This window comes from Genypterus blacodes, unplaced genomic scaffold, assembly GCF_046128005.1.
Source record: "Genypterus blacodes isolate CSIRO-AG114 ecotype Tasmania unplaced genomic scaffold, CSIRO-AGI_Gbla_v1 ptg000070l_1, whole genome shotgun sequence".
NCBI classification, from domain to species: Eukaryota; Metazoa; Chordata; class Actinopteri; order Ophidiiformes; family Ophidiidae; genus Genypterus; species Genypterus blacodes.
This window is the reverse complement of record NW_027466880.1, coordinates 5170417-5197970: the sequence shown is the minus strand read 5'-3', so window position 1 is coordinate 5197970 and position 27554 is coordinate 5170417. Positions and strand designations below refer to the sequence as shown.

Here is a 27554-nt window from a genome sequence, read left to right as displayed (position 1 = left end):
CTTTGTGATTGTGTTAGTGTACTGTACTTAACATGAAATGCTTTCCATTGAATATGAACATTGTGTTTAGCCTTTTTGACTCTGTCAGTCATGGTTTATAAATACAAAAATGTTATCTTTATTTTATTTTATTGTAAGTACATAATAATTTTACTTTAACACCAACAGATAAAGTGACTTAGCTCTTCTTGGCTTTGCTCCCTCAGGTCCTCAAAAATGTCAATATAGATGATTTCACCTGAGGCCCTCAGCGATTATCAGGAACAAGTTCATCAACGCCTTGAACTTTGAATCATGAAAGACAAGAGCCAAGGAAGTTCTGAACAGACACAAGAGGCGGCTAACTCCAACTGCAGGCTGCATCCACTGTGTTCAGTTGACATGTGGAGTTGTTCTTCTACAGCACATAGCAATCAAAGCTGTAATGATATTATTAGACACAAAATATGTGTTAATGGTCGGAGTGCCACTTAAGAATGTGAAGAAAGTAAAAGACCTTAAATACTGTTGGTCAAATGTAATTTCGACCACATCCATATCTTTCCCACTTCAGCATATCAATTATAGGCCATAAATGTATGTGATACAAATAGAAATGTTATCATTGTGTAATGTAAAGATTCTTCGGACATGAAATTTTATTAAACAATGGCAAATCATCTTAAATGTATTTTAAATTTAAAGTTAAACTATAAATACAGAGATTTCATGGATATTAATATCTAATTGAAGAAGTAGTTAATTTCATATATAGATTTGTTTCTGTGTTGACATACTGTATAACACTGATATACAGTATATTTACTACAATTTACATGATAAGAATCTATCAATGATTTTGCTTAGAAATTGTTTTGTTGCTGGGGAGTATTGAGCAAAAGCTTGGAAATTTTAGATCATGTAATTTCCTTCCCCGAGTTACATAGCCATTGGTTCAAATTCTATCATGTAAACTAAACTGAAAAACTTTTTTTTTTTTTATGGCCAAGGGTCTGAGTGCGCATAACTGCCTTGATTTTACAGGCGAAACGTAGTTGAAAGGCATGTTTCCGGTGTGTCAGGTGTGTCGGGTGAAAACATTTGGACATGTCACATTGTGGTTACACGACAAGAAGATCCAATCCCAATGTGACAGATCCAATATGCCCTCGATTACACTATGACACTTCATGTAGCCTGGTGATCAGATACGAGAAAACAGATAAAGGCTATGCCACAGGAAATGGCTCAGTGTAACCATAGCCTCAGATTTTAAACTGAGCTTTCACACACCCAAGAGAAGAGTTGAATGGTCACTTTGTTCCTCACCTGTCCAGGGTCGGTGGAGCCTCAGGTAGTTTCCAGATGTTTCCAGATCCAAACCCAGAATCCGGTCAATGGAAGAGGCCAGTGTGTTATCTGCTGTCACATTAGCCAGTGTGGACTCCATGCTGAAGTTAGTCAATCACTGGCCTATCAACTGATCAATCAATAAGTAAGCCAAGGGCAGAAATAAAGAACAATCTCAACAAATTAAGTCCAATTAATTAAATTGCATGAAGTAGTTTCATAAATTGGTTTTCTTTTAATGAATCTCTGTGTATAAATGACAGCAGGCAGAGGATTTTGATGAGGTAGATGTTCAAGCAGCAGACAGACTTTGGGCAAGTCTTTTGTATGGCGCAGAGGGTTGAAACGAGTCTCAAATTAATTAGAATTAAGCCAGTAAGAATTACTTCAAAAGTCCAAATGAGACACAAAGCAGCAGCTAATCTCTGCTGAGTGTATCTGCATATGTGCATGTGTGCATGTGTGCATGAGTGCCTGAGTGCGTGTGTGGGTGTGTGCGTGTGTGTGTGTGTAAATTTTTTATTGTCATTGAACAATTAGCCTAAATAGTTCTGTAGCATCCACCTGATGGTGAGGAGGGAAAGCGAGGGTGACACACACACACACACACACACACACACACACACACACACACACACACACACACACACAGTTGTAACAGCTATACAATAGAGATCAGCTTGGATATGTTTGTGGATAATAACATTTTCCTTTATGATACAACAATGCGGATGTGGTCGGAGTGGTTAAACCTGTCTATGGGAGCCTGGTGCCAGCTTCCCCTCAGCATTGTTCACACCCTTTCATCTGAATTACCAGGCTAGAAAATCCATGGCTTTTCACACTGAAACTACATTCACTACTTTCTGTCCCGTGCCACCATTTAAACGAATACGATTACAATAAGAATGACAGAAATAATAATGATCCTGTTAAAATCTGTCCGTGATCGTGCTCTGTTTTTGTATTTGTTATTTTTATGCTTGTGTGTTTTCCAGGCTGGGTGTGGCTACCTGATCCCTGTTCCCGCCATCTGAGTCCACGCAGATTCCCCCCCCCCCCCTATTTTATTTGAAATAAAATAGACTTGCATACTCACATTCACTGTTTGTAATGACAATTATGCAGGTCGTTTTTAATATCATATAGTAAAATAGTAAAGGTACATTGAATGTGCACGAGTTTCGATAGGGGTGCAGATGTTCACTAAATCACAATTTTGGATGATTTTCATCCAATGGATCATTTTGTAAACGTGACGTCAAACACGGACGTCGCCATAACGCGGCCTGCGGTGATTGGTCCGTCAGCGCGTGCCCTGTGTATGTCCCGGAAATGAATGTAACTCACTGATGAGTCCGGAGTGTGGAATCTGTAGGTGTTAGCGGCGGGTTTCTGCACAAACATGGACGCGTTAAATAGACTCAAACAGTTTGACGCTTATCCCAAAACTTTGGAGGATTTCCGAGTGAAAACCTGGGGAGGAGCGACCGGTGAGTGAGTTTAATTCAGCCCAGAGAGAGTCCAACAGTCCACAAACACTGGCTAACAACAAGGCTAACTGTTCAGTTCCACATCATTTCAGTTTACAGTCATAATTTTCATATTAAACACAGAAACACCAAGTGAACACGTTCGTGTCACACTACTTGACTAACTAATAGAGTCAAAGTATAAGTTAAATTAGAAATATGCAAAGCGAGCTGAACTGAAAGGAGAAATTCCAAGTAAATTAAAGTGATCTACACATTTTTTTGTAATATTGTTCACCGCAGTATCATTACTAAAGAATGAAACCTTATTTACCATACATAATGCATGTTGTGTGATTGCTTAAAACAAATTAGTGTATAAGTAGGTCATCTAATGAAGATTTAACATTTCTCTTATTACAACTTGTAGGCATTCTGTTTTACTTTTTTGGATTTCGATTATATGATTGAATTCCAACCTATTTCATGCAGATATCTATACAGATTTTTAGAGGACATAATCTCTTTGAACATGGGGTTTTATGTGAGGTGGACACTGATTACATATCCTTCAAGGTTAGACATTTCAAGTTAATATTCGAAAATAAAATTTCAAATAATCTAGACTGCAAACACAAATGATACCGTTTCCATAAACAATTGAATAAAACTAAGCCAATGTTAGGACAAACGGTAACAGCTAGTCATTAAAATAGTCAGACAGTTTGCCGTATCCTTTGCTAAACATTGTGTCCCTTACTTTCTGGTAAATGCAGGGATTCCTTAACTGTTTTCCCTCTAATCTATGGTTGCTATGGCCCTCCACACCCGTTTCCTCTGTTTTCAAACTGCAGCTATATCCAGAACAGAAACATGTACTTGCTTTACATTTTATACAAAAATTCATCCACCTCAAGCAAGCATGCAACGTTTTGCTTTGAAGAATGTATTCAATATTTGCTGTTTCAGTCTAACATTTGTTATTCATTATGTCAATCATTAATATCAAAATGTGCAGTAATTTAGAAGATTTAGCTAATTACACAATCCTACAAATCTCAAAGAGAGAGAGACGTTGTGCTTTTCTCTGATGTGTGATTTTTATAGCTAAGATTTTTAAAATGTCATTTTCATAATACAATTTCATGTTCAGTCACTGTTTCTAAATGAGAAATAGAATCAAGATTGTATACATAGTCAAAGGAGGATATATATTAAAGGTAAACAAAGCTTTTCTAGCTTGTCAAACACTAGGTGTGTTTAACTAGGTGTGAAGGTAGATTCATTCGTTATATTTTGTTAAGTTACAGAAATGAAGGACAGTTCAGGACCGATGGGTTGTGGAAGAGGAGGAAAGTTCTCAGGGTTTGACAAACACAGTCATGTTTCCTAACACTCTCTTTCTGGCTGCAGTGACCATCATCAGCGGTGTCATCATGTTAATCCTCTTCATCTCTGAGCTGCAGTACTATCTTACTAAAGAGGTAGGTCGCCCCCCCATATTTTTCACAGTATGTCATGTCTTCCATAACACAGTAAAAACAAAGGAAATCACCATCTTCACACAGACAAACAGCTGGTTTGCCACCAAATACAAATTGATATTCATTATTTCCAACTACGAATGTTAATGGTGGACATGAATTTAATTTATAAACAAAGCTTTTGTATAATCATTGTTAAGTCAGCTTTATTTATATAGCACATTTCCTACAATCTAAGCTCATTGTGCGTCACATACAACAAACATGAACTAAAAGGCCCCTTTATTAGGTACACCTGTTCAGCAGCTGGTTAACGCAAATATCTAATCAGCCTATCACATAGCAGCAACTCAATGCATTTAGGCATGTTGACATGGTCATGACTACCTGCTGAAGTTCAGATCAGAATGAGAAAGGGAGGTGATTTAGGAGACGTTGAACATGACATGGTTGTTGGTGCCAGACCGGCTGGGCCAAGTATTTCAGAAACTGCCAATTTTCACGCACAACAATCTCTAGAGTTTACAGACAATGGTCCAAAAGAGAGAAAATATCCAGTGAGCGGTGGTTATCAGGGCGAAAATGTTTTGTTGGTGCCAGAGGTCAGAGGAGAATGGCCAGACTGGTACCAAAAGAAGAATGTCTGCATGAAAGCTGTATCAAGAAGGTTCAGAGCGGGTGCATGCACCCTGGTAATCAACTGCTAAAATACCGACTGAATGTCAGTAGATGCCAGCGTTAACTGAGATGTTTCGAAACATTTCAAAACAAAAGTATTGAAAGTGTCAAAAGTTTTCAAAGCCTTGAAATTGCCATCTCTAAGTATGAGTTGCATCAGTGGGTGACGACATAGATAACGTTGATTCAGCAATTGGAGAGTTTTTGTAGAGAAATTGTACAGGTGTAAGATGTAAAAAACAATCGTAAGGCAAAACCAACAACATCCACTGGGTTTTTGTTTTGTTTAGGCTTGGGCACCGCCGAAATATTTAATTATTTAAAAAAAAAAAAAAAGGATTTGATGTTTTAATGTTTGTGTATTTGTGGTGTTTGGCTTTGATGATGAGCAAAACTGTTTTGACCATGCATCAGTCATGGAATGGTAGGGTGTTAGAGAAATTCTTTGAGACTCAGAGACGTCAGGCCATTTGGAAGAAGACAGCTTTATTCTTGCTGCAGCAAGGAGCCCAGTCAGTTAAATTGATAGAGTCATCAAATGCAGTCTGAGTCGGCTGATCTTCGATAGCTACTACATAGATACTTGTAAAGAAAATGCCCCTCCTCATATGATAAAGTATGTCCATCAGTACTTTTCCAGCCATAACAACAAGGTCAACAGGAAAATACCATTCTTGTCTAATGTTGGGTATCCCAGCAGGAATACCAGCGTACCAGGATCCCTTCTTCCTTGAGGAGATACAGCATGGCCCTCTTTGTTTATTCAGTATAATAACATTTTTCTGACATAGGGAAAACCTGTCAGAGAAGCAGTGATGCCAGATTTTAGACAGACCTTAGACCAGGGGTCTCCAGCCTTTTTGCCTCTGAGAGCTACTTTGACAAAATAAAAGTGTCCAGGAGTTTCCCATGTTTAACATTATAAGTAACATTTTTCCACATGGCTGATGCTCCACCCAAACCAGCTGAATAAGCGTCTTTTGTGTGAACATTTACAAAATGTTGATATCCAACACTCACATTTTGTATCAAAATGCACTTCAATTCAGCAACGTGAGCGTGTTTTTTTCTGAAACATTTTCAGTGTGTCAAGCTCTCACTAATAAATTCACATCATATTGATCTCATAGAAAACAAAACAATGTACTTATTTTACGATGTTACGAATACCATACCTTTCATATTTCACATTTTCTGTCTGTCCACATCTCACTGTCACAATTTCGCTTCACATTCCCTGTAATTCAGGGAATTTCCTTTAGTTCCCATATCATCTGTACTTCACATGCATATTCAGTCTGTTCTGATGTTAGTGAGATGACAGAGTGTGGTACAATTTTTTCATGAGGAATTAAAATAGTTTTGGAATGTTCTTGCAGTGAAGCAGGTTCTCTGTGGTACAGTTTTGGAATGTTTTTTTCAGAGTGTTTTTCTGTTTGGAAGAAAATAAACTGGATTGAGAGCCTGGGTGGAGCTTTTAAATCCCAGCAGTTGTAGAAGCACTGAGCAGGCACGCTAGGCTGCCTTTTTTTCTTTCAACTGGACTGTTTGATGCCAAGTTCTCATGTCTGTGACAGTTTTTTGTGGACCCTGCTCAACATGATGGCCTATTCTGCAAATTCTGCATTCTGGCTTTATGTTATCACAATTGGTTAAAATGCATCCAAATGCTGTTTTTTGACCAGCTGTCACTCATCTTTTTGCACACTGCACTCACCGTACTTAACTCTCTCTCTCTGCTTCTCTCCATGTTGGACTGACAGCTGATTGGCTTATAATGGTTTTGTGTTTAAAGGGGGCGGGATGTCTGTGAAATTGATTGGATAGAAATTTAAACGGCTTTGCCAAGTGACGTTGTGTTGTCAAATATATGTATTCTTTGAACCTTTCGCGAGCAGCTCAGAAGGGTGGCGAGCTACCTGTCGAGACCAATACCTTAGACAGATGTGTAAATAGGCTGAGGAGAAATGGCGTGGCCCTCCTGAAGGGGAGCCAGGGAAGGAGGCTTCACATTGGGGTGTCATACTTCACTACTGTTTTCACTTTAGAGCCCTTTGGAACTATAGGCCATATTATAATTTCAGAACCCCACTCTCCATTGTTGTTCATTTATGATGCTTGTTATTGAATACCACAAAATGTCAAAAAGCAGTACGATTTTAAGGTTTAGGCAGGCTGCAACTGTATTCGTTAATGTTGAATATAACACACACATTTTCCTGTGTCTTTTAACTGATTTAAATATGGAAACTTTGGTGGATAATCAGAATTTCTTGTGACTTGGTTTGTGATTTGCTTGACTTGTAGCGGAGACTAACTTAACTTGCACCTGAAGGTTAAGTGTGTGTGTGTGTGTGTGTGTGTGTGTGTGTGTGTGTGTGTGTGTGTGTGTGTGTGTGTGTGTGTGTGTGTGTGTGTGTGTGTGTGTGTGTGTGTGTGTGTGTGTGTGTGTGTGTGTGTGTGTGTGTGTGTGTGTGTGTGTGTGTGTGATCATGTGATAAATGTTTGTGTTGCGCAGGATAGTCCTGTGTTTATTCTTATTAGTGACTGAATTAAAGTTGTGTCATACTGTTTGTTTGCCGCAGGTCCACCCGGAGCTCTACGTGGACACATCACGGGGAGACAAGCTGAAAATAAACATTGACGTAATTTTTCCTCACATGCCCTGCGCTTGTAAGTAAAACACTCCTTCCCCTTGGCCTGATGATGTCAAAATACCCCAAAATCAGCTACTGCTATAGCTGTGTTCCAGAGCTCTTATATTGTTACCTTGTTTCCTTCACTTGCGTCTTTCCGTTGCATCTAAGGCTGTATTCAGACCTGTGGTTCATTTGCTTTCTTCCGATTCGCGGAATAATTTTTACAAACAATCCTTGGGTGGATTTGTCTTCACACAGTAACATTTACAAGCGCTCAGGGACTTCTGAACAAACCCCACGTGCCTGCAAACTGTTTTGGGATTGGTCAATTGACTGGGAATTTCAGCCAGAAAAAGTTTCCTTCTTTGAACAAAATTACAAAAGAATTGAAAATAGAAACTTCCGCAGCTTATGTGCCTAACTGCTGTACTTGCTATCAACTTATTTATTTATCAATGTAATGTATACCGACAATACGCACAAGGCTACGATTGGAATACAGTGTGTTGATGCATCTAATTAGAAGTCGCACTGCCTTAAGATCACACCATTGGAGAAGACATTGGAGGCAGTAGCTCAGTGGGTAGAGCTTCCGCTTGGGAACCGGAGGGTTGCCAGTTCGAGTCCCTGCTGAGGTGCCCCTGAGCACCGAACCTGGCACCGAACCCTCAATTGCTCCCCCCTCTGCGAAGGGTGGTAACGTAATGTAAGTCGCTTTGGATAAAAGCGTCTGCCAAATGTCGAATGTAAATGTAATGTAAGACATCGGGCTCTGATGGAGGCATACAACCACATGTTAGCTACCTTATATGCGGTCAACGGAACGGTATATGTTGCCAGTTATTCAAACTGTTAGATTCCCATCATGCATTGCATATACAGTACAGCAAGTGAGTTGTATGGGTTTATTGAGTCGGTTGCTTTCTCACTGCAAATAGACATGCTCCATGAAGCGATTGCATGGGTGGTCTGGAGAGGGCGGTCTCGAATCAATTGATTTGGTGAGGACCCGAGTGCAATTGTCGTGTTCACATATACCTAAAGGAACTGATCTAAGGAGGTAAACGCTCTCGCTTTCGGAATAAGTGCTCCGAACGAGCCATTTCTACAATTAGACATTTGATTAAACTTGTGATGCTGTCAGGGCAGCTTTGCTGTGGCAGATCTGTCTAATCCAAAACAAATTTATGATGCAGGGCCTGACAACAGACTTCCATGCAGGATGCCATCTTGTGTTTCTTTGCTCACCGCTCCTCCACGTGTCCTTGATCCTCCAAACAGAAATAAGGCTAGGAAAATGTACTTCCACAGCACCGTTTAGACACAAAGGCAAAGAACAACTTTTTGAATGTCCATTAAGACAGTAGAACACATCCATTTTTGGTCTAAATAAGAGCTTTGAAACGCCACTGTATGCTGTCAAACGAGGTCAATTTCTTTGTTTTACCCTTTAACAGATATTTTTGTGATACATTACCTCTGTCTCTCTCTCTCTTTCCCTCCCTTACTTGTCCCCCATAGATCTCAGTATAGATGCAATGGATGTGGCGGGTGAGCAGCAGTTGGATGTTGAACATAACCTGTTGAAGCAGAGGCTGGACAAAGACTTCAAGCCTGTCAGCTCAGAGGCTGAGAAACACGGTAAACCCTGATGTTTATGTCCCATCTGCTGCTGAGGTTCCCATCTGCTGAGAAGAAAAGTTTTCTTAACTGCTCCCTTCCTAATGTTCTTGTGCTGTGTTGTAGGCCGTATTCAAACCTGCGGTTCATTTGCTTTATTCATAATCAGGGAATAATGTTTGCAAACAGTCCTTGATTGGATTTGTGTTCACACAATAACATTTAGCGGCAGTCAAAAATTTGCCACACACTTGCAAACAAAAAGTTTTGTGGCTGGTTAGAATTGGCTAAGAATTTAACCCCTTACCTAGAAATTCAAATTTTGAGCATAATGTAATCAGAAATAGCAAAAGATGCGCTCTGATGCAAACAATCTGATCTAGGGGGATAAACGCTCCTGATTTCAGAATGAAACAAGCTAGGTCTGAATTCTTAAAATCCACAAATACAGTGTCTTTGTATAAATCTGGCTTATTTTTGTGTTGCAGAACTTGGTAATGCTGATGATGGCGCAGTGTTTGACCCCAGTAAACTGGATCCAGACAGATGTGAGAGTTGCTATGGAGCTGAGACTGAAGACCTCAAGTAAGACAAACAGACAGATGCAGGCACACACACATAGACAGACATAGACTCCCTGCATCAACATGCAACCTTATCTGGGTGCTTTTTGAATATGAATGAATCTAATTAGTTGGGTTGTTATTAGGTATGCAATAAAAACGTCTCATCGATCAATAAGCGGTCACGATGATAATATTTGTCTTTTGCATTGTCCCTGGGATTTTATGCAACTTTGTGAGTCTGAGCTGAAAACAGCTCATTGTTTCAATAGAAGTAGGAACCCAGTCAAAGCGGGTCCATGTATAGCTGAGGACCTTTTTGAGAGACTGATGTCTTTATCCTTTTGAATGTTTAATATTATATAATATTAATTAATATAATACTTTATTGCTCTCTTGAACAAATTCAAGTATCCTATAGCTCACAGGAAACAAAACACAGATAAAGCAAAGAAAATAACTACACATTAACCACTATTGTGCAGTGTGCATTATTGATGATGATAACAATAAATAGTGAGATAAAAAAGAGTCAAAAGGTGTTGTTATAGAGTCTGATGGCAAAGGGGACAAATGATTTCTTAAGCTGATCGGGTCTGCAGCACAGTGAGATGAGTCGCCGCTGCGACTGCTGACAGGACAGGATCAGGCAGAGGATGCTTGGTGTTAAAGACATGTCGTCAGCCAGATTAGATCGCATTCTGCAGCATTTACACCTTGCACTAACATGTGACATCATATCGAGATAAGGAAAAGGCATCTCAACGCAATGTGTAAAAGGAGCCTTTGCAGAGATATTTACATTCTGCTTTTCTTCTTCCTTGTTTTCTCTTGCATCTTTTCTCTCTCTTGCTGTTCATGTCTGCAGGTGTTGTAATACCTGTGATGATGTGCGGGAGGCGTACAGGCGGCGAGGCTGGGCATTCAAGAGTGCAGACACCATTGAGCAGTGTAAAAGAGAAGGCTTCACACAGAAGATGCAGGAGCAGAAAAATGAAGGCTGCCAGGTTTATGGCTTCCTGGAGGTCAACAAGGTACTTCAGTGTGAAAAAATTTCATTTTAAATCCTTGTATCTCAAAATCCTTTTAGCTTTTAAATAACTAAAAAGAACAGGTTTGTTAGTAGATAAGTGAGGTTTGGAGGTCAGAATTTTGTCATCCATTAGCAATGGAAGTGATCTGATGCACGAATGAACCCTAACCCTGATGACATCAGGGATTATGACTTTGCCAACATGTTGTGGTAGCACTGCATAATTAAATGTATTGTATATGTACTAATCTGTAGTGTTATGTTTGAATCTAGTAATCGGTTTATAATTTTAAAATTATTAAAAACTAACTTAACTTAATCCTTGTAACATGTTTACATTGCATGACAGAAAAAAAATCATAGTTTTAATAGGTAAAGATTCTTTAAGTTATAGTTTGCACGTAACATGTTTAGTTTACAGTGACATGGTGGTTGTTAGGGTTTATAAGACAGAAAACATTATGGAAAACCTGTTGGAATGTAGTTGGTGAAATAATGTTGAATGTCTGAAAATATTTTGTAGTTGATATTGAAGAATAGTGTTTCTATTTCAAGATTCAGATTCAAGATCCTTTCTTTCTGATATATCTGCCCGATGTTGTGATATGAAATAAGTGTAGATATAACAACCCTGTCCCCTTTCCTCAGGTGGCAGGAAATTTCCATTTTGCGCCAGGAAAAAGCTTCCAGCAGTCACATGTCCACGGTAAGACCTGCTGACCTTTCAGTCGGCTCAAAACACACAGCACCATATGTTTGGAAACGGATAGGATGTTTGATAATGTGATTATTGGTAGCACTTGACCTTATAGGAGGATTTGGCTGTTTGGTGGGCCAATTTACACTCTTAATCAATTTTCAAGGCAAAATGTCGGATCAAACGAGGAAAATGAAAAATGAAAGTTGGGTTACCTAATCAAATTGAGAAGAACTGTTTTTCAAAACCTGTGAAAATGACTTATGGTCATGTCATAGTGCAGGAGAATGCAAGGAATGAGTGCATGACTGACATAACTTCAGTAAGGCTTATAGGGGCACTGGGAGTGACTGGGAATACTCTCCCACAACAGCAGGGACACAGGTTTGCTACTGGGAGTGGTATCTCCACCATGGTAGTTCTGTGGACCCAATTGGTCGTGTTCACAGGTGAGAAGCCAGCAGAGGTATAAGGTCCTTGTCGCTGCACAAAATGCCTAAATGGAAGAGGACAGGATCTGGGGGAAATATTAAGAGTCTCCCATTACACCGCCCTATGACGCCTGACTGCTGTAGGTGAAAAGAGGCAAGTGGAGACATCATGTGTCAAAATGGTGTTATGTTTGGAAGGGAAACTGAGGGCTGAGAACTCAGCATTAACATTATAGTCACCTCCTTCAGCATCACAATGTTCGAAGTTGGAAGTTCTCAAGGAGTCTGTTGGCCTGGGATGATTGAATGCCCATGACATGCATGCTTTGTATGCACATTACCTAAACAAACTGAAGTATGTTGAGACCTTTATTTATTTCTCTTTTTCCTCTGTTGTCCTTTCACTGACCTGCCCTGTTTTGTCTTCCTGTTTACTGGCAAACATATTTCTAATCAGCCAGACGCTATCAGTCTGCTTTGCAGAATAAGTGAAAATTATTATTGTATTCAATATTCAACTGTAGATTTCTTAAACTCTTATTATTTTCTTATTTAATAAAACACTGTAACACCGGTCCAAAGCATACATAGAACAGTTTGACCAAAGTCTCCTGAAGATCATAGCACCATTCCACACCACTGGGTCCAACCATTACAGAGACCGGGATATCAGTACCTCTAGCTTTGTTATGCATTGGTATGGACACAATTGGCCATAGCAGCAGCAGAGGTGGAGATGTCCTGGTCACTGCACCAACAACTCCTACTGGTCGGTCAGGCTACGGGATGGAGGAGGGCAGGATCTTCAATAAAAATACATTTTACTGTAGAAAGTTTTCAGTGTGTTTTGCACCCCTACTTCCACCATCACACTCTCTCACTCACACACAAACTTTTACACAGTCCTCCATTAGTAACGAAGGATGTTTTTATGTGTACCTTCATCGTTACAGTGACTCTTCTCTCTTCTTTCTGCAGTGCACGCTGTGGAAAGTAAGTCCATCTTTCTTTGTAGTCATTTGGTTTAATAAATATATAAACTTGAGAAAATAATGGCATTGTTACAACAAAAATGGCACATCACTGCTCTCAATAATTATATTTATTTATAATAGAAAGGTTTAATTTCTTATGATGGCAGCTTCGTTTTTCAGAATTTGACACTTTTCAGGTGAACGCACAGTGCTGCGTGTACTGGTATATTGGAAAGTAGTACAATAACACAGTTTTATAAGGACACTGTCTCTTCACAGAGTGCATAAAGCTAATATTGTATTGGGCCCAGTCTGGTTGCACCCCCCTCCACAATGACAAGGACTGGAGGAACAGAGAAATTTGATACTCCATATTGGGGAGAAAATGGGGGTGAAATGTAGAGAATACTACTAAAAAACAACTCAATTTGAGAAAATGGGGTGAAATGTAGAAAATACTACTAAAAAACAACTCAATTTGAGAAAATGTTCTCCATTATCAACATGGCCAACATTTCCTTTGGGACGGAGTCATCTAAATTTGTTATTTTGATGAGATACCTTTTCAGGATCTGCATTAAAATACCTGTGATGGATGAATTTTACAGCACTGTGTCCGTTGTAGTTGATCGTTTCTTAGGGGAACAAAAACAATTTCATGGCAAATGTTGTCTAAATCTGACAAATAAATGGAACCACGCATAACTTTAGTTAACAATCATAAAAAGCTACTAATTTCTGTTATGCCATGGAATTTCAAAATGTCTTCCCGAAATTGTTATTCAGTCATGACAAATCAAGTTATTTCCTGAGAAGTATAAATAGTTAAGATATGTTTATGTCCTGTAAATACTGTAAATCTTGCATCATCTTAGGAACAACACAGAGCTAGCAGCGGGTGTGGGTCATCCTCATAATACGAACAAATGTAGTTTACACACCTGGTTATCCTGAATTTTTTTTTTACATCTGGTGCTACTACCAACTTTATTTCAAACATCAAGACTACCAGTATCAACAAAGTATCATACACAGAAATTCTGAGGGCAGTTTATATGATTGAGTCACATTCTCCTTTCAGTTTGCAGACAAATACACTTGTCCGCAGTTCCACAGTTTAATTTCATAGTAGTTGTCAATGTTGTTTTACTTATTAAACCATGGAAATGTTTTCAAATGAATTGGCATTTCCAAAGCTTGCTTTAGTAAAACCTGATGATCAGCCTTTTATAGACGGAGCACAGTTTAAAGATGAACATGAAAGCAGGATGATAAACAAAAGAAACCATTTATAAGGAGGTCAAAGGCCCTTACCACATGAACATGTAGCAACACTCTTGTGTGGCAGAGATGGGGGACTCGAGTCACATGACTTGACAAGTCAGACCAAGTCTGTCAGTCACAAATTTGGAGAATTGAGACTTAATTGAATAACACTGATAAAAGAAGCAACTTGACTTTGACTTGATATTCATCACTTGTGACTTGAATTGACCTTGAGACAGATGAGTTGAAAAGGACCAGCTTTTTCTTATTAAATATTTGCATTCTTCCAAAATTGTGTGAGGAAGTAGAGAAATTCATTCCTCGCGGATAAGACTGGCATGTTCAGTATTATGGATCCCACAGCAGTTCTTGGCAAGACCTGCCCTTCATACACTTCAATTGGCAAGGAGCCCATCAAGTTGTGGGTTATCACATCTGTTGTTATTCGCAAGTTTTCAACATTTGAAAGTGATTGTAGGAATACCTTAGCGTCATTGATTTTCCTTAGTGATTTCCGTCAGTGACATTACTTATAGTGAAACTCTTTCTTACATGTGTCTACTGTTTTGGGTGTCTACTGCTTCGGCTGAGCATTCATTCAGTTGTTTGAGATGTCGGAAACTCTACTGGAACAGCATGACAGAGACGGATTGTCAGAAATTACAATAATGCACCTTCACAACGACTTTGAAATTGACACCGGTGCTTAGGGAATTTGACAGAACCAGTACAAGGAGGGAAAATCTCAGATTCTTAGGGTAAGATAATCTTCATTTTAGACAGTGATTGATGCTAAATGTTGTTATTTTCATGGGCATGGCCTCTCTCTAGCTCTCACTTTCACTCACTGATACACACACACACACACACAAATGCACAGAACCATTGACAGCAACAACATGGCCCTCGATTGAAGGCCTGATTGTAATGTAATTATTGTCTTTGCCAAAAGACATTGAAGCAGTGAATACATTTTGTTGAGCATGTCCAACATTAACATTAACTGTGCTGTAAGTGGCGTAAAAGCTTGTTGTTGTTGCTAGCTAGTGTGAATATGGACAGGACCAAATAAGATGAATAGTATGTCCCTTAAAAGTCAGCCATGCTTGAAGAATGCCATTTGGTGCCATGCTAAAACCATCATACTAGTTTGAATAATTTTCATGGTTGAATGTCATATTTAGTAATGTCAGTAATGTTTACAATTTAGGCCAAATATGTATATTTCATATACTTATTATTTGATATAATATTCAGTTGGATTTGAGTTTGCAATACTTTTTTGTGCACAGAAACGGCTAAATAGAATGACGATGTGAGAAGCACCTTAGACAGACTTAAATAGGCGTTAATGGTGTCACCCGCCAGAGCAGGAGCCTTCACGTTGTGATGTCATATGTCTGTTTTCACTTTAGAGCCCTTTGAGGCTAGAGGGCAGGGGTCAGCAACCTTTATAATCAAAAGAGCCATTTTCGGCCATATTGACCCAAAAAATCTGTCTGGAGTCGTGAAACATATTTAAGCCTGATAATGAAGCTATCCACAGCCTATTAAGTGTAAATTAGAAATCAACATTACTAATTGTAAATGAGCATTCAATACCACATGTGATGACTGCAGTGGGCAGTACATGATTATCTGGTACTTTAACTCAACAAGTGTCTTTTATATAATTTTAATGTGAAAACTTTGATAGGTGATCAGAATTCCGTTTGACTTGGCTTGTGATTTGCTAAACTTGCGGCAGAGACTCAACATGACTTGCTTGAGTTATAGTAGGGATTGTCTTGACTTGCTTGAGACTTGAAGGTTAACAGTTGACACTTGCTTGTGACTTGCACAAGTGTGACTTACTCCCACCTCTGCTGTGTGGTATCAACAACTTGAGTGTGACTGTGCTTTCATCTTTACACTCTTATGTGGCCTGTACTCGAGCTCAAGCCAATCAACTACTGAGTACATGTTGTGGGGACCATAACCAACCACCAACATAATATAGTCTTAGATTTCTGACAGTTTTGAATGTGATTTCAGACTTTCCTCTCCATTGAATTTTTTTTTCTCCATTTTTTGTTTTTATTTTCAGTACACGACCTGCAGAGTTTCGGCTTAGACAACGTGAGTGATAAGTGTTATTTTCCATAGCTCTGTTTTACAATCTTGCCACTGATTCAACCCAAAATCTCACAGATGATAATTTTCTTGTTTATTTTCTGATTTAAATCATGCTAAATTTAGTTTATAAAGTTTAAGTTTTTATGTACTTCTGTGGCTGCTAAGGATAACTGACTCAATACACATTTGAAACCACAACTATCTGTTGTTGCTGTAGAAATATAGTCTGCTTTTTTAGCTAGTCCCCTCTTCCAAATGTGCTTTTTAAAAAAAATGTTATAATCAAGGTACATTTGTACCCTCTAAACCTTATTTGAGAAAATGTAAACTATGAATTTGATATAAGTGTATTTTATTTCTCATGCAGTGGTCTTTGGTTCTCAACATCTAAGCATTCTGTTTCTCTTGCAGATAAATATGACCCATCTGATAAAGCACCTGTCGTTCGGTAAAGACTACCCTGGCATAGTGAACCCTTTGGACGGCACAGACGTCACAGCGCCACAGGGTCAGTACCATTAACACTCCTGAGGTCATGACTTTACTCGAAGTCTTTCAGTTCATTGCAACCCTATTTTCTGCTTTATACCAGAGGTGAACATCAAGGACTGCACATTTATCAGGGGTTGAATTTGGTGTTTTCATAAATAATTTCCAATATTGATATGACACTTGTTTCAATTAAGTGATGAACAATTTAGATTTAAATTTCACAAATGGTGACAGATGCAAGCAACCCAAAGTGACATTCTTTTTTGACTGAACATAAAACAAAATCCTGTTTCCTCCCCTGCTCCTCCTGCCCTAATTGGTATAATAATTCAAATGTGAAACAAATTATGCTGAGATATAGTCATAAATAGTCATGAATAGGGAAGCATGAGCCATATGCAGCAGCAGTGACCTGGCCATCCTTGTCTGGCAATACAATACACTACTGTGTTCAAATTGGTTACGGACGTCTTTGGAAAGTAGTTCTGGCATTGATCAGAAATGCAGCAGTTGTAGCTCCAGCACTCATGCCAGACAGAAGCATAGAAATGTAGTTTGGGCTTCCATTTTCATAAATTAGGACTACAAGTAAAAAACTGCTAATCGAGTATTTATGTGAAGGACATGAAGAGCATGCATTAAGCTGGAAATATTATAATGTTCCCCAATCCTGCCTCCGCAACCATTAGGGCCTGTAAAATCAGATTCAGGCAGTAGCAGGCTTTATGCAATGATTTCAGGATGTAATGATTTCATCTGTTCATGACCCATCCTAACTATAAGGAGCACTGGGCAGCCACAGCTTGTTTTGTGTGATGATTCAAACCCCAGACTTTCTTGTTGCAAGGCAGCAAATAGCAACAACTGCACCATCCTGCCAGTTAGTGTGTTAACTTGGCAAGAGAATAGGAACTTTGTGTTTGGGCACTTAAAAGGAACCCACACCTCTATCTAAAACACTTGATGGCAGACTGGAATACAGTGTGGCTACAAGCCATGTTTAGTCTGAATTAAGAGGATTCTTCCTGTCTCTGATGTCATACTCAAAAATACACCAACATTCTTAGAACAACCAAACCTTGAATGCAACAATTTCAGAGACCCTGTGTGTAAAAGTATTCTACTGCTGTAGAAGAAGACAAAGATGTAGGTATATAAATTCCAACATTTGGGATCCTGATTAGTTTCTGCAAAGTGCTAAACCTTGTAGATGGATTCCATAAATAGCAATAGTGTGTCTCAGTGCAACATGTTCCCATAAGAGACATTAGCTGTGTTGTTGAGCAGGACATCGGCAACATCGTAAAACATTGACACATCCACTGAACTTTTACAATGTGAAATTTATTGAGAAGTGAATAGATTGGGTTTCACAGCCTTGTGTGGACAGAGAACTGTGGTAGGTGTTGGTATAAAAGTCCAATGGCTGTTGTGTAGCTTGGGGGGTGCTTGTCCTCCTCAGCACCGAATTCCCATTCCGATAGCCATGAAGGTACCAAATGTCCCTCCGCTCTGCATCATTGTCTTTCCTACTCCTCCCATCAGCTCCCTGCCACGCATTCCAATCCTGCACAGACAGATGGTTAATTTACTACTGACATTCTACATATTTTTGATGATTCAAAGCTTGTTCATTGCCTAAGATTTCAGATAACCCTAACCCTGAATTAGAGGTTCTCAGGTCTTGTTAGTTATGGTTACTAAGCAAAGACCCAGTAGTTGCTGCTTACCTCCGTGTATTGCGCTCAATCACTTTTACTAGAATGAATAAGCAATTTGTTGGATTGTAAAACGGAGATTATCAGTCAAAAGGTGGCTTTTTGTGGAATAATGCATCCCAAAATCTTTGTTACATTTATTTTTTTTCAAGAGAAGATGAAGAAAATATTGAAGTATTTATGATACAAGTCTGATATTATATTTTGGAGGAAATAATTGCTATATTGCGGATTAAATATAATCTATAGATTAATTTACTAATCGAAAAAATTATCTGTAGATTTATCATTTAAAAAATCGTTAGGCGCAGCCCTATACAATATTTATTTGTTTTAAACTGATGTGGAATTTGCTGGCCAACTTTGCGGGCACTCACTTTTCCACTCTTGAGCACCAATACAGAGAGACTTGGTGGTTAGCACCGTCAGTTCACTGCTAGAGGTCTCTTATCCAATTGGGGGGTTTTAAGTGATCTTTGTCAACCCAGTGATAGGACTGCTAACATGCGACTACTGGCATGGACTTCAGCCCCTTGCAATGCTGCATAGGATATATAGCCATAGAGAGCTCCATGACAAACTTCATTAGTTCCCCTGTTATTTTTTTATTTTTTTCACATTTTGAATAGTACTCGCCACAAATACAACTGATTTTAAAGAGTCACGTTAAGTTCAGCCTTGGTTCATAGTTACCTGAGACAGGAGAATGTGCCAAACATGGCACCAGCAGCCATTCCTACTGCAAACCCCATCATGAAGCCCATCTTAACTCGGTCAACACAGCTGGGCTGGGTCTGACCCTGACCATATGGACCCACAGCGACTGGCATCTTGAGTGGGAGAAAAATAAGCCTCAAATACAGCCGTGTTGACGGAGTGATCCTGGCACACCAAGATGTTCAAACTCAGCAGATCTGAAGGTTTCCATGCTTGCATCAACCACTAAGTTAAGCTTCATGCATGTCAAAACTTAAATTCTACTGTAATTAAAGCAGTTAATAAAACCTAGAACGTACAGTAAAGATTTAATAAAAACATAAAATGACCATACAATAGCAATAAAAGTGCCAGATAAAGCATGTCAAGATACATTCATAACAGAGTGGTTAAGTCAGTCACTCAAGAATGACGTAGATGTGCGTCACTAAGCAGTAGGGTCAGTGAGATTTAAGTAATATAAGCTTAAAAAGTGTTAGCGTTAATCTTAAATTTTGAAATGGCCCCGTAAATGTTTTACGTTCCACCATGAGGCAAGTGTTTATGATCCGACTGGTTCCCATTGGCCGTTGAACTGATCATACCAGCTCACAGTACAACCATAAACTACTTTGCGTATGGTTAATAATTCATGATAATTGTCAGTTCTGGCTTGCCAGTCAAGATCACGAATTAACACAACAAGTCAGCAACATTTCGTATCTATAATCCTGTGATTATAGATACGAAATGTTGCCGTTTATGTTCGCTTGGCATGCTAACCTGGCATGTGGCGTAGAAGATAAACACAACGCGTTTTCACTTCTAAAACCTAATTTTCTCCCCAACATCGCAATAAATCGCTCGCAGTCAGTCTTACCTTGAGCTGTGTGTTTTAAATCGAGTCTGTTTTCCTGTTTTTGACGAGAGGCTGCATGTATTTTTGAGGGCGTCTGCTTTTAAAGGTCTTTCTAGCAGACCTCCATAACCGGATGGAGGAAACGGGACAGACAGAGAATAGCATAGGATAAGTCACAGCGCCCCCGTGTGGTATATTCAATTACTCCGTTTAAAAAATTACAGCGGAAGTGGAATTTTCAACATTTTAGCCCCCTTGACTTAGACCCATTTTTTTTGCTCAAATTTCAATCGGTCACCTGCTTGATAAAACACGACAACATTTAAACCTAGATTTAGTAATTGTAAAGATTTAGCAATCATGAAATGTAGACTCATTCTTTTGTTTTCTATGGTAATATTAAAATTACCAACTTAAATATAATTTAAGGAGTTACAGTAATCATGTGACACATTTTGAAAGCTATGTAATGAATTCTACTGGTGGAATTTATATATATATATATATTAATATATATATATATATATCAATATTATAATTTTATAAAGAGCTACACTTAATTGTTATAATGTGTACACGTGATTTAACAAATAGTGCCTCACTGTGGCTTGATATGTAGACCAGACTCCAACATAGAGACAAATAAATGAAAACTAAACAAGAAGAAAGGTACATTTGTGATGTGATTTATGGTTTTGGATATTTATACTGAACAAAGGTATTACAACTTTGAACTCAAGATGTTCAGCTCAAAGGCAATACACATAAACCAGTCAACTGAAATAGATTCATTAAGCACTTATCTCTTGGTTTTCATGTGATTGGGGATACGGATATGCTTTTCTTAGTCACAGCTTCCCCAAAATAGAAGATACCATGAAAGGAATGGATGAGTACAGATCAGTATCTTGTGTGACTACCCTTTGCCTCATGCAATGCAACACATCTCTTTCAAATTGAATTGATCATACTGGTGCCCTCATTCTGTGGAGTATTCTCCCACTCCTCTCGGACTCAGCAGCTGTCCAAGGTGGTTGGATTTTGGTGCGAACTGGAACACGCTGTTGTAAGTGCTGGTCCGCAGCATCTCAAAAATGCTCTAAAGCTGACATGTCTTGTGAATATGCAGGCCATGGAAGAACTGGGCCATCTTCAGCTTTGAGGAATTGTGTACATATTGTGCTGAAATATGAGGTGATGGCAATGGATGAATGGCACAGCAATTGGCCTCAATAGCTCATCAAAATATGCCCTTAAGTCCGCTGCCTATAGGATATGCCTGCCCATACTATATCACCACTACCACCATGTGCCACTTGCACAACATTGGCATCAGCAAACTGCCCACCTAACACCATGTACCATACATTTTGATGTGCCACACATGTGCAGTAGATGGTTTGTGTCGACAAAGGAGAAATGCTAACTATGAGTGATGTAAACACATTTCTGGGGAACATTTTAGAGAAATAAGTTCTTTGTGCAAGTGCAACAAATCTTTTAGGTTTTATCTAAACAAATTGAAAATGGCTACAGAAATAAAGTGGAGCCTCAGAAACCAATCACAGCTGGCTAAGATATGTGGAATTGTTTGTTTTGCCTTAGCCTTCATTCACATGTACATCACACATCCTTGCTCTTCTCACTGTTTTCCTTCTTCCTTCTTCGTCCTTTCTCTTCTCTCTTGTTCTCTTTTCTTCCCTCCTGCGTGTATAAAATATCCTCAAACATTATTATTGCAGTATGCAATACAGTATTTTGTTTGTATGGTTTATATTGTGCCTTTGTATTTTAGTCATGTGTGTTTGCATTGATTTTGTACTTAAACAAAGATTTCCTTTTTCTTCCCTCAGCATCAATGATGTATCAGTATTTTGTGAAAATAGTTCCTACCATCTACATGAAAACTGATGGAGAGGTGAGTCCAATGTCTGAAGTTGTCTAAAACCAAATGTTAATATGGGTTGTTGTTTTACCTTTATACCCATTAGCCTGTTTGACATTCAGATCAGGCTTTTTAAACGTATGGTGTCTCATGAGTGTGAAAATGGACACTTACTGTAAGTTCCCGAAAAATATAGCGAACGCGATCCTGATGTTTGGTGCTGAACATGACTACCAGTAGACTGGAGAAAACTGAAAAAGAACCCAAGAATATGAGTTATTACCTGACTAATCACAGTGTAGTGCAACATGAAACTCGCCTTTGTCTATACTGGGTTGGTTTTGTGTTATTTAGTGCATTACATCACAGCTCAGAAATCTGTAATTTGTACAGTTGTTGCATCATCATCAGCTGGTTGTAATGCCCCAGAAGGAGCAATATTATATCATCAAAAAAGATTTTGGTAAATAACTGAATGCAACGTGAGTGAGAGCACTTTGAGCCAGCTCGCTACACAGTGGAGGAATTAAGTATTTGATTGCCAATTTTGTAAGTTTGACCCATGTAATTTTAATGGTAGGTTTATTTTAATAGTGAGAAAATCATATTGTAAAAAAGTTATAAATATCTTTGCAATATGATTGAGGGAAATAAGTATTTGATCCCCAGGCAGAACATGACTTAGTGCTTGGTGGAGAAGCATGTTGGCAAGCATAGACGTCAGAGGTTTCTTGTAGTTGGTCTCCAGCTTTGAAACATCTCAGGAGGGATTTTGGTCCACTCCTCTTTGCAGATCCTCTCCTAACCCTTAAGGTTTTGAGGGTGACCCTTGGCAACTTGAAGCTTCAGCTCCCTCCACAGATTTTCTATGGGTTTAAGGTCCGGAGGGTGCCCAGACCACTCCATGACCTTAATGTGCTTCCTCATGAACCTCTCCTTTGTTGCCTTGGCCGTGTGTTGATGTGAGAAAATGTCATGGTACATGGCCCTGTCCATCTTCCTCTTGCGGTAGTGAAGTCATCCTGTCCCCTCAGCAGAGAAACAGCCCCAAAGCATAATGTTACTAGCTCCATACTTGACAGTGGGGATGGTGTTCTTGGGGTCATAGTCAGCATTTCTCTTCCTCCAAACCCAGCCAATAGAGTTGATTCCAAAGAGCGCAATTTTGGTCTCATCTGACTTATCCCGATTGATGGTTATTTTGTGCTTCCATTTTCGATCAGTTGTCTCCTCACCAAACTGCTTGCCAATGGTCTTGTAGCCCAATTCCGCCTTGTGCAAGTCTACAATCTTGTCTCTGACATCATTAGACAGCTCTTTGATCTTATTCAAGGTTGGAATCTGATTGATTGATTCTGTGGACAGGTGTCTTTTATACAGGTAACGAGATTAGTACTTAAAGCCACAGGACTAGATCTGTGTGCCTCATGGGCACATAACTGGTCTCTAGAAGCCTGATATTCTGTCTCTCACTATTGAAAATAACCTACCATTGAAACTATAGCTGTTCATTTCTTCGTCAGTGAGCAAAATCGGCAAAGGATCAAATCCTTATTTTTCTCACTGTAACTGCATCAAATGTCTCACAGCTTTGTTCGCTTTCTTTTCATACAATCTGAAACCAACCAATCCAAATGAGGAGAATATGGTGTAATAGAGGTCAAACTCTAGTTTGGATTATATGTGTGAATTTCTTCTGCTTCTGTGTTTCTGATACAAGCGTTGGAGATGTTTTTGACTGGGAGAATTCTTTGTTCCAGGTTGTAAAAACCAACCAGTTCTCAGTCACCAGACATGAGAAAGTGGCCAATGGGCTAATAGGAGATCAGGGACTGCCGGGTGTCTTCGTTTTATACGAGCTGTCACCCATGATGGTCAAATTTACAGAGAAACACAGGTAGGAGACACAAGATTTACTGCACTGAAGTAAACATTTTTTTTGCATTACAAAAAATTTATGGGGAAACTTTGACGTTGTGTTTATCTTTCCCTGCAGATCATTCACACACTTCCTAACAGGAGTTTGTGCGATTATTGGAGGAGTTTTTACAGGTCAGTCCCTGCATAAGAATGTTAAATTGGACAGTAAATGAAATCTTTAATTTTCTTCTATTACCAACCTACATGAACTCAAATTACTACTATTTCTACTGGTTAAGAACATTGGTACTAGCGTACAAAATTGAATCCCCATCTGCTGAAACTCACTGTTGCTGTGACTTTCTCTCTTGAAATGTACCGCCTCTGTCCCCTCTCTCTCCCCCCTACAATCTCTACACAATTGATGTGTTTGCTAGCCTATCACATTGCCTTAATCAGGAGGAAGACGCATAGGCAGAGTCATTTGCCCTCTAGGCTGGAACAGGCAGCCTGTAGAAAAAGCTGCACATATTGAAATCCAGTTTTGTAGAAAACTTGCAAATTTCTTTTTAAAAGTCAGCCAGATTCAAATGTGAATAGACAATGTTTCCATTGACTGAAGTTATGTGAATGACTCTTTCCTACTATTCCTACTGTAAAGGAGTATACAGTAGGTGCTGCCATTATGTGCCAATCTAATCTATAGGCTTGTGTACATGAAATGTTTTGCTGGACTGGACCAGGAAGGAATCTAGATGATAAATTGTAATTCCTGACTGCTCTACTCCTGCAGTTGCTGGTTTGATCGACTCACTGATCTACCACTCAGCCCGAGTGATCCAGAAGAAGATAGAGCTGGGAAAGGCCTCCTAACATCACACACACACACACACACACACACACACACACACACACACACACACACACACACACACACACACACACACACACACACACACACACACACACACACACACACACACACACAGACTTAAAAAGGTTGAGGGAGAGACACACAGAGACACACAGAGACTCACGGAGAGACAGAATAAGGAATAGACAGCAAAATTTGTATCAAGCAAAGTTTTTAATTCCTCTCTGTGCTCTTTCTACAAAAGCACTGGAGGGAGATTATGGGCTGTTTTTCACAATTGCATTTTGCACTCCACTGTTTGAATCAAGTGCTAGATGAGAAAAGAAGATGCTTCTTCTGTCTCCACAAGCTCCCTCATGAAAGCTGGAAGCCTTTGGTTCCTTCCTGAAGCTGAGCGTTGTAGAAGAGTGAAGAGGACAGGTTTAAAGTATTATTTTACCCAAACATTTATGTTTCTTAGCCAGCTAACAGTGCAGCTCTGGGGATTTCGATAGTGGTCTGTATGTAGTCAAGAGTGAAATACCTCAACAACTATGAAGAAGATCAACATCAATCCTGGTTCAGACATCCACTTGTCCAATAGTAATTAAGAATTTTCAGTCATTCATCAGTTTCATCAGTTTTGTCATTGTTAAATTAGGTTAAACTGAACAGCTAGCCTTCATTGTTTGAGAACCCATTGAAGTTATACACACACATGATTTTTCAGTGAAGTATTTGTTTAAAATGTACTCAGTACGTGAAGTAGTGTACTTGAATTGTTGCATCATAAATAATCTACTAAAACTTGGAATTATTTCATAATTTCCAAGGAGATTATGTTCACATGATTCGATACAACACAAATGGGCGAATTCATACAAAGGAAATCACTATTTACAGCACTTCAAGTGCTCTGAATGCATTGTTATATGAACGCAAATGTGATGAGCCCAAATTCTTCAGATCGTCTACATTCATTGATCTCAACTCAAATGTGTCATCTTATTGCTTGAGGTATGAAATCACGTTTTTCTCACTTAACATGGGACCAGCTGTTTTTTTTTTGGTTTTATGTCTCTCTGAGCCGGTAAGCGTGTCTGCTTTCTATATTTACAGTCGGTAAAGAGACGAATCAAATCGGAGTTGGCAGCTCTTATCCACATCAGGATTTGGAAATATGAGGCTTGTTGATGAATTTGTGACTGAAGTTCAAGTTTGTTTATGAGTTGCAGGTTCTGAGTATTATGGCAGAAAAGATTAATGACTAAAAAGGAGATTGACCTTGATGGACAGCTTTGTATTTAGCAACCATTTTTATTTGAGTCTCTTTTAAAGAGCTTCTATAGTTTGATCATGAAATGTGCCAGATGATTCAGTTTTTGTTGGATGGTTTCACCTTTAACATCTAAAGCAGGGGCTGGGGTTTGTGGGTATGTATGTTCTGATGCCACTTTGTGCGTGTGTAACAGAGTGAGTGTGCGAGATAAATGTATTTATATTTTGATTGTCCTCAAGATGTTTTTAAAATGACAGAAAATAAAGTGTGGAATACACCATCTGATTTTGTGGTTCATGCTGTGTGTGTGTGTGTGTGTGTGCATGTGTATATAACGGTACCCTTTGGAGTATAAAGTAATTTTGTCACCCAAAAAGCAATTGTCAATGTGTTTACAGAAAAGTATTGATTTTCCGAAGAAAGACGGACAGAAGCTCCCAAGGCTTTGCAAAAGCCCTTCAAACCTGCAAGGTGAACTGCGGCCCAGGGTCAGAGACAATGTCCTGAGGAATTCCATGCAGCCAAAATACATAAGAAACAAGGATTCCTGCAGTCTCCAGAGCAGATGGGAGTCAAAACAGGGCTACCAAATGCACTACCTTGGAGAACCGGCCCACAATAGTGCAAATAATGGAGTAAAGGTGCCAGTTTAACAATGAATTTCTTACAGAACTCCATAGGGAATCTAATGGGATAAATCAGCTAAATGTGATAGGAAGAAGCAGAGGAGCTGAATCCCTTGTTGACTGGCACTGCGCTGTCATCAACAGCCACAATTTCCACTGTGCTGCTCTTCAGTGGCCTCTATGTCCCAAACCCAGCCTCTTCTATAACAATATAAAAACCTGTCACACAGACAGGTACAAGCTCACACACAGACTACAACAAGCTCTCGTTCACACAGCTACCAGCTCTCGCAGACAGGTATGACACACGGTACAATCACCTCGTGTGTGTGTGTCAATGCAACATGGATTTTGTCCTAAACAGCACTTCATAGGATAACCTGATTGGTACTGGCGAATCATTTTTGATTAATTCACATAAACAACCCATGCACCCCTTCTGACATGTGGAGAGTAGTGTAAATGGACACGATCAAGTTAAGTATCTGAACCTTGAAATCGTACCTACTCGTGTACTTGTAGGTTGTTTCTACTTGTTAAACTACAGATTTATCTATTTTTTTCTATTTTTTTGAAGACATTAGCGCTCTTTGTGGTTCAAAAGAGCACAACACATGCGCGCATACACAGTGCTCTTACAAGCTCTGGGCAGAGCTTTGGTTACTCTCTTTGATGACCCCATGTTATGCCAAACCACATACACATACTCGCACTCACACACGCACTCACACACACGGCCATTTCTGCCACAAACTACATAAAGGCCGTTCCCAAAAGAAATGCCTCTCCTCTTCCAATAGCTGACTGAGGTTAAGCTAGATATGGTTTTGCTTTCTTAAATTGTGCTCTTGTACCATTGCTCCCTTTTGTCACTCTGAAGACAAACACACACATTAAAAGTACAATCTATCGTCCAAATAAAGGTGAGGTTTGAGGTACACTACTACGACACTGTTACAGTTTTTGCCAAATGAGACGGTTTACA

The 27554-nt window shown here is 39.2% G+C and overlaps 3 protein-coding genes and 1 long non-coding RNA gene across 5 annotated transcripts in view; 2 read left to right on the top strand and 2 right to left on the bottom strand.

The window, feature by feature from the left end:
- The window catches only part of LOC143005474 (dihydropyridine-sensitive L-type skeletal muscle calcium channel subunit alpha-1-like), a 31220-nt gene extending 30873 nt beyond the window's left edge, over positions 1–347 (top strand). Inside the window, exon 42 of the mRNA XM_076156897.1 lies at positions 207–347. Coding sequence (XP_076013012.1) covers positions 207–228 — 22 coding nt within the window. The 3' untranslated portion in view covers positions 229–347. The remainder of the gene's footprint in view (positions 1–206) is intronic.
- On the bottom strand, positions 55–2533 carry LOC143005476 (uncharacterized). Its single transcript, XR_012964029.1, has 3 exons — positions 2429–2533; positions 1309–1459; positions 55–419 (listed from the first exon to the last, which is right to left on the bottom strand). It is a non-coding gene; the product is annotated as an uncharacterized LOC143005476 (long non-coding RNA).
- A 119-nt stretch (positions 2534–2652) lies between these two features.
- On the top strand, positions 2653–26220 carry ergic3 (ERGIC and golgi 3). 2 transcript variants are annotated; one of them, XM_076156466.1, is made up of 14 exons: positions 2653–2822; positions 4215–4285; positions 7549–7636; positions 9124–9243; positions 9711–9807; positions 10654–10819; positions 11467–11524; positions 12925–12939; positions 16273–16304; positions 16713–16809; positions 21920–21984; positions 23712–23848; positions 23948–24003; positions 24605–26220. In XM_076156466.1, exons 1-14 carry the CDS (start codon positions 2735–2737, stop codon positions 24682–24684), a joined length of 1170 nt encoding a protein of 389 aa, XP_076012581.1. In that variant the 5' UTR covers positions 2653–2734; the 3' UTR covers positions 24685–26220. The 2 variants fall into 2 exon arrangements, with proteins under 2 accessions (XP_076012581.1, XP_076012582.1); XM_076156467.1 differs by lacking the exon at positions 12925–12939.
- romo1 (reactive oxygen species modulator 1) lies at positions 18117–20213 on the bottom strand. Its single transcript, XM_076156468.1, has 3 exons — positions 20088–20213; positions 19205–19341; positions 18117–18360 (listed from the first exon to the last, which is right to left on the bottom strand). Exons 2-3 carry the CDS (start codon positions 19339–19341, stop codon positions 18252–18254), a joined length of 246 nt encoding a protein of 81 aa, XP_076012583.1. The 5' UTR covers positions 20088–20213; the 3' UTR covers positions 18117–18251.
- Positions 26221–27554: the final 1334 nt, after the last annotated feature.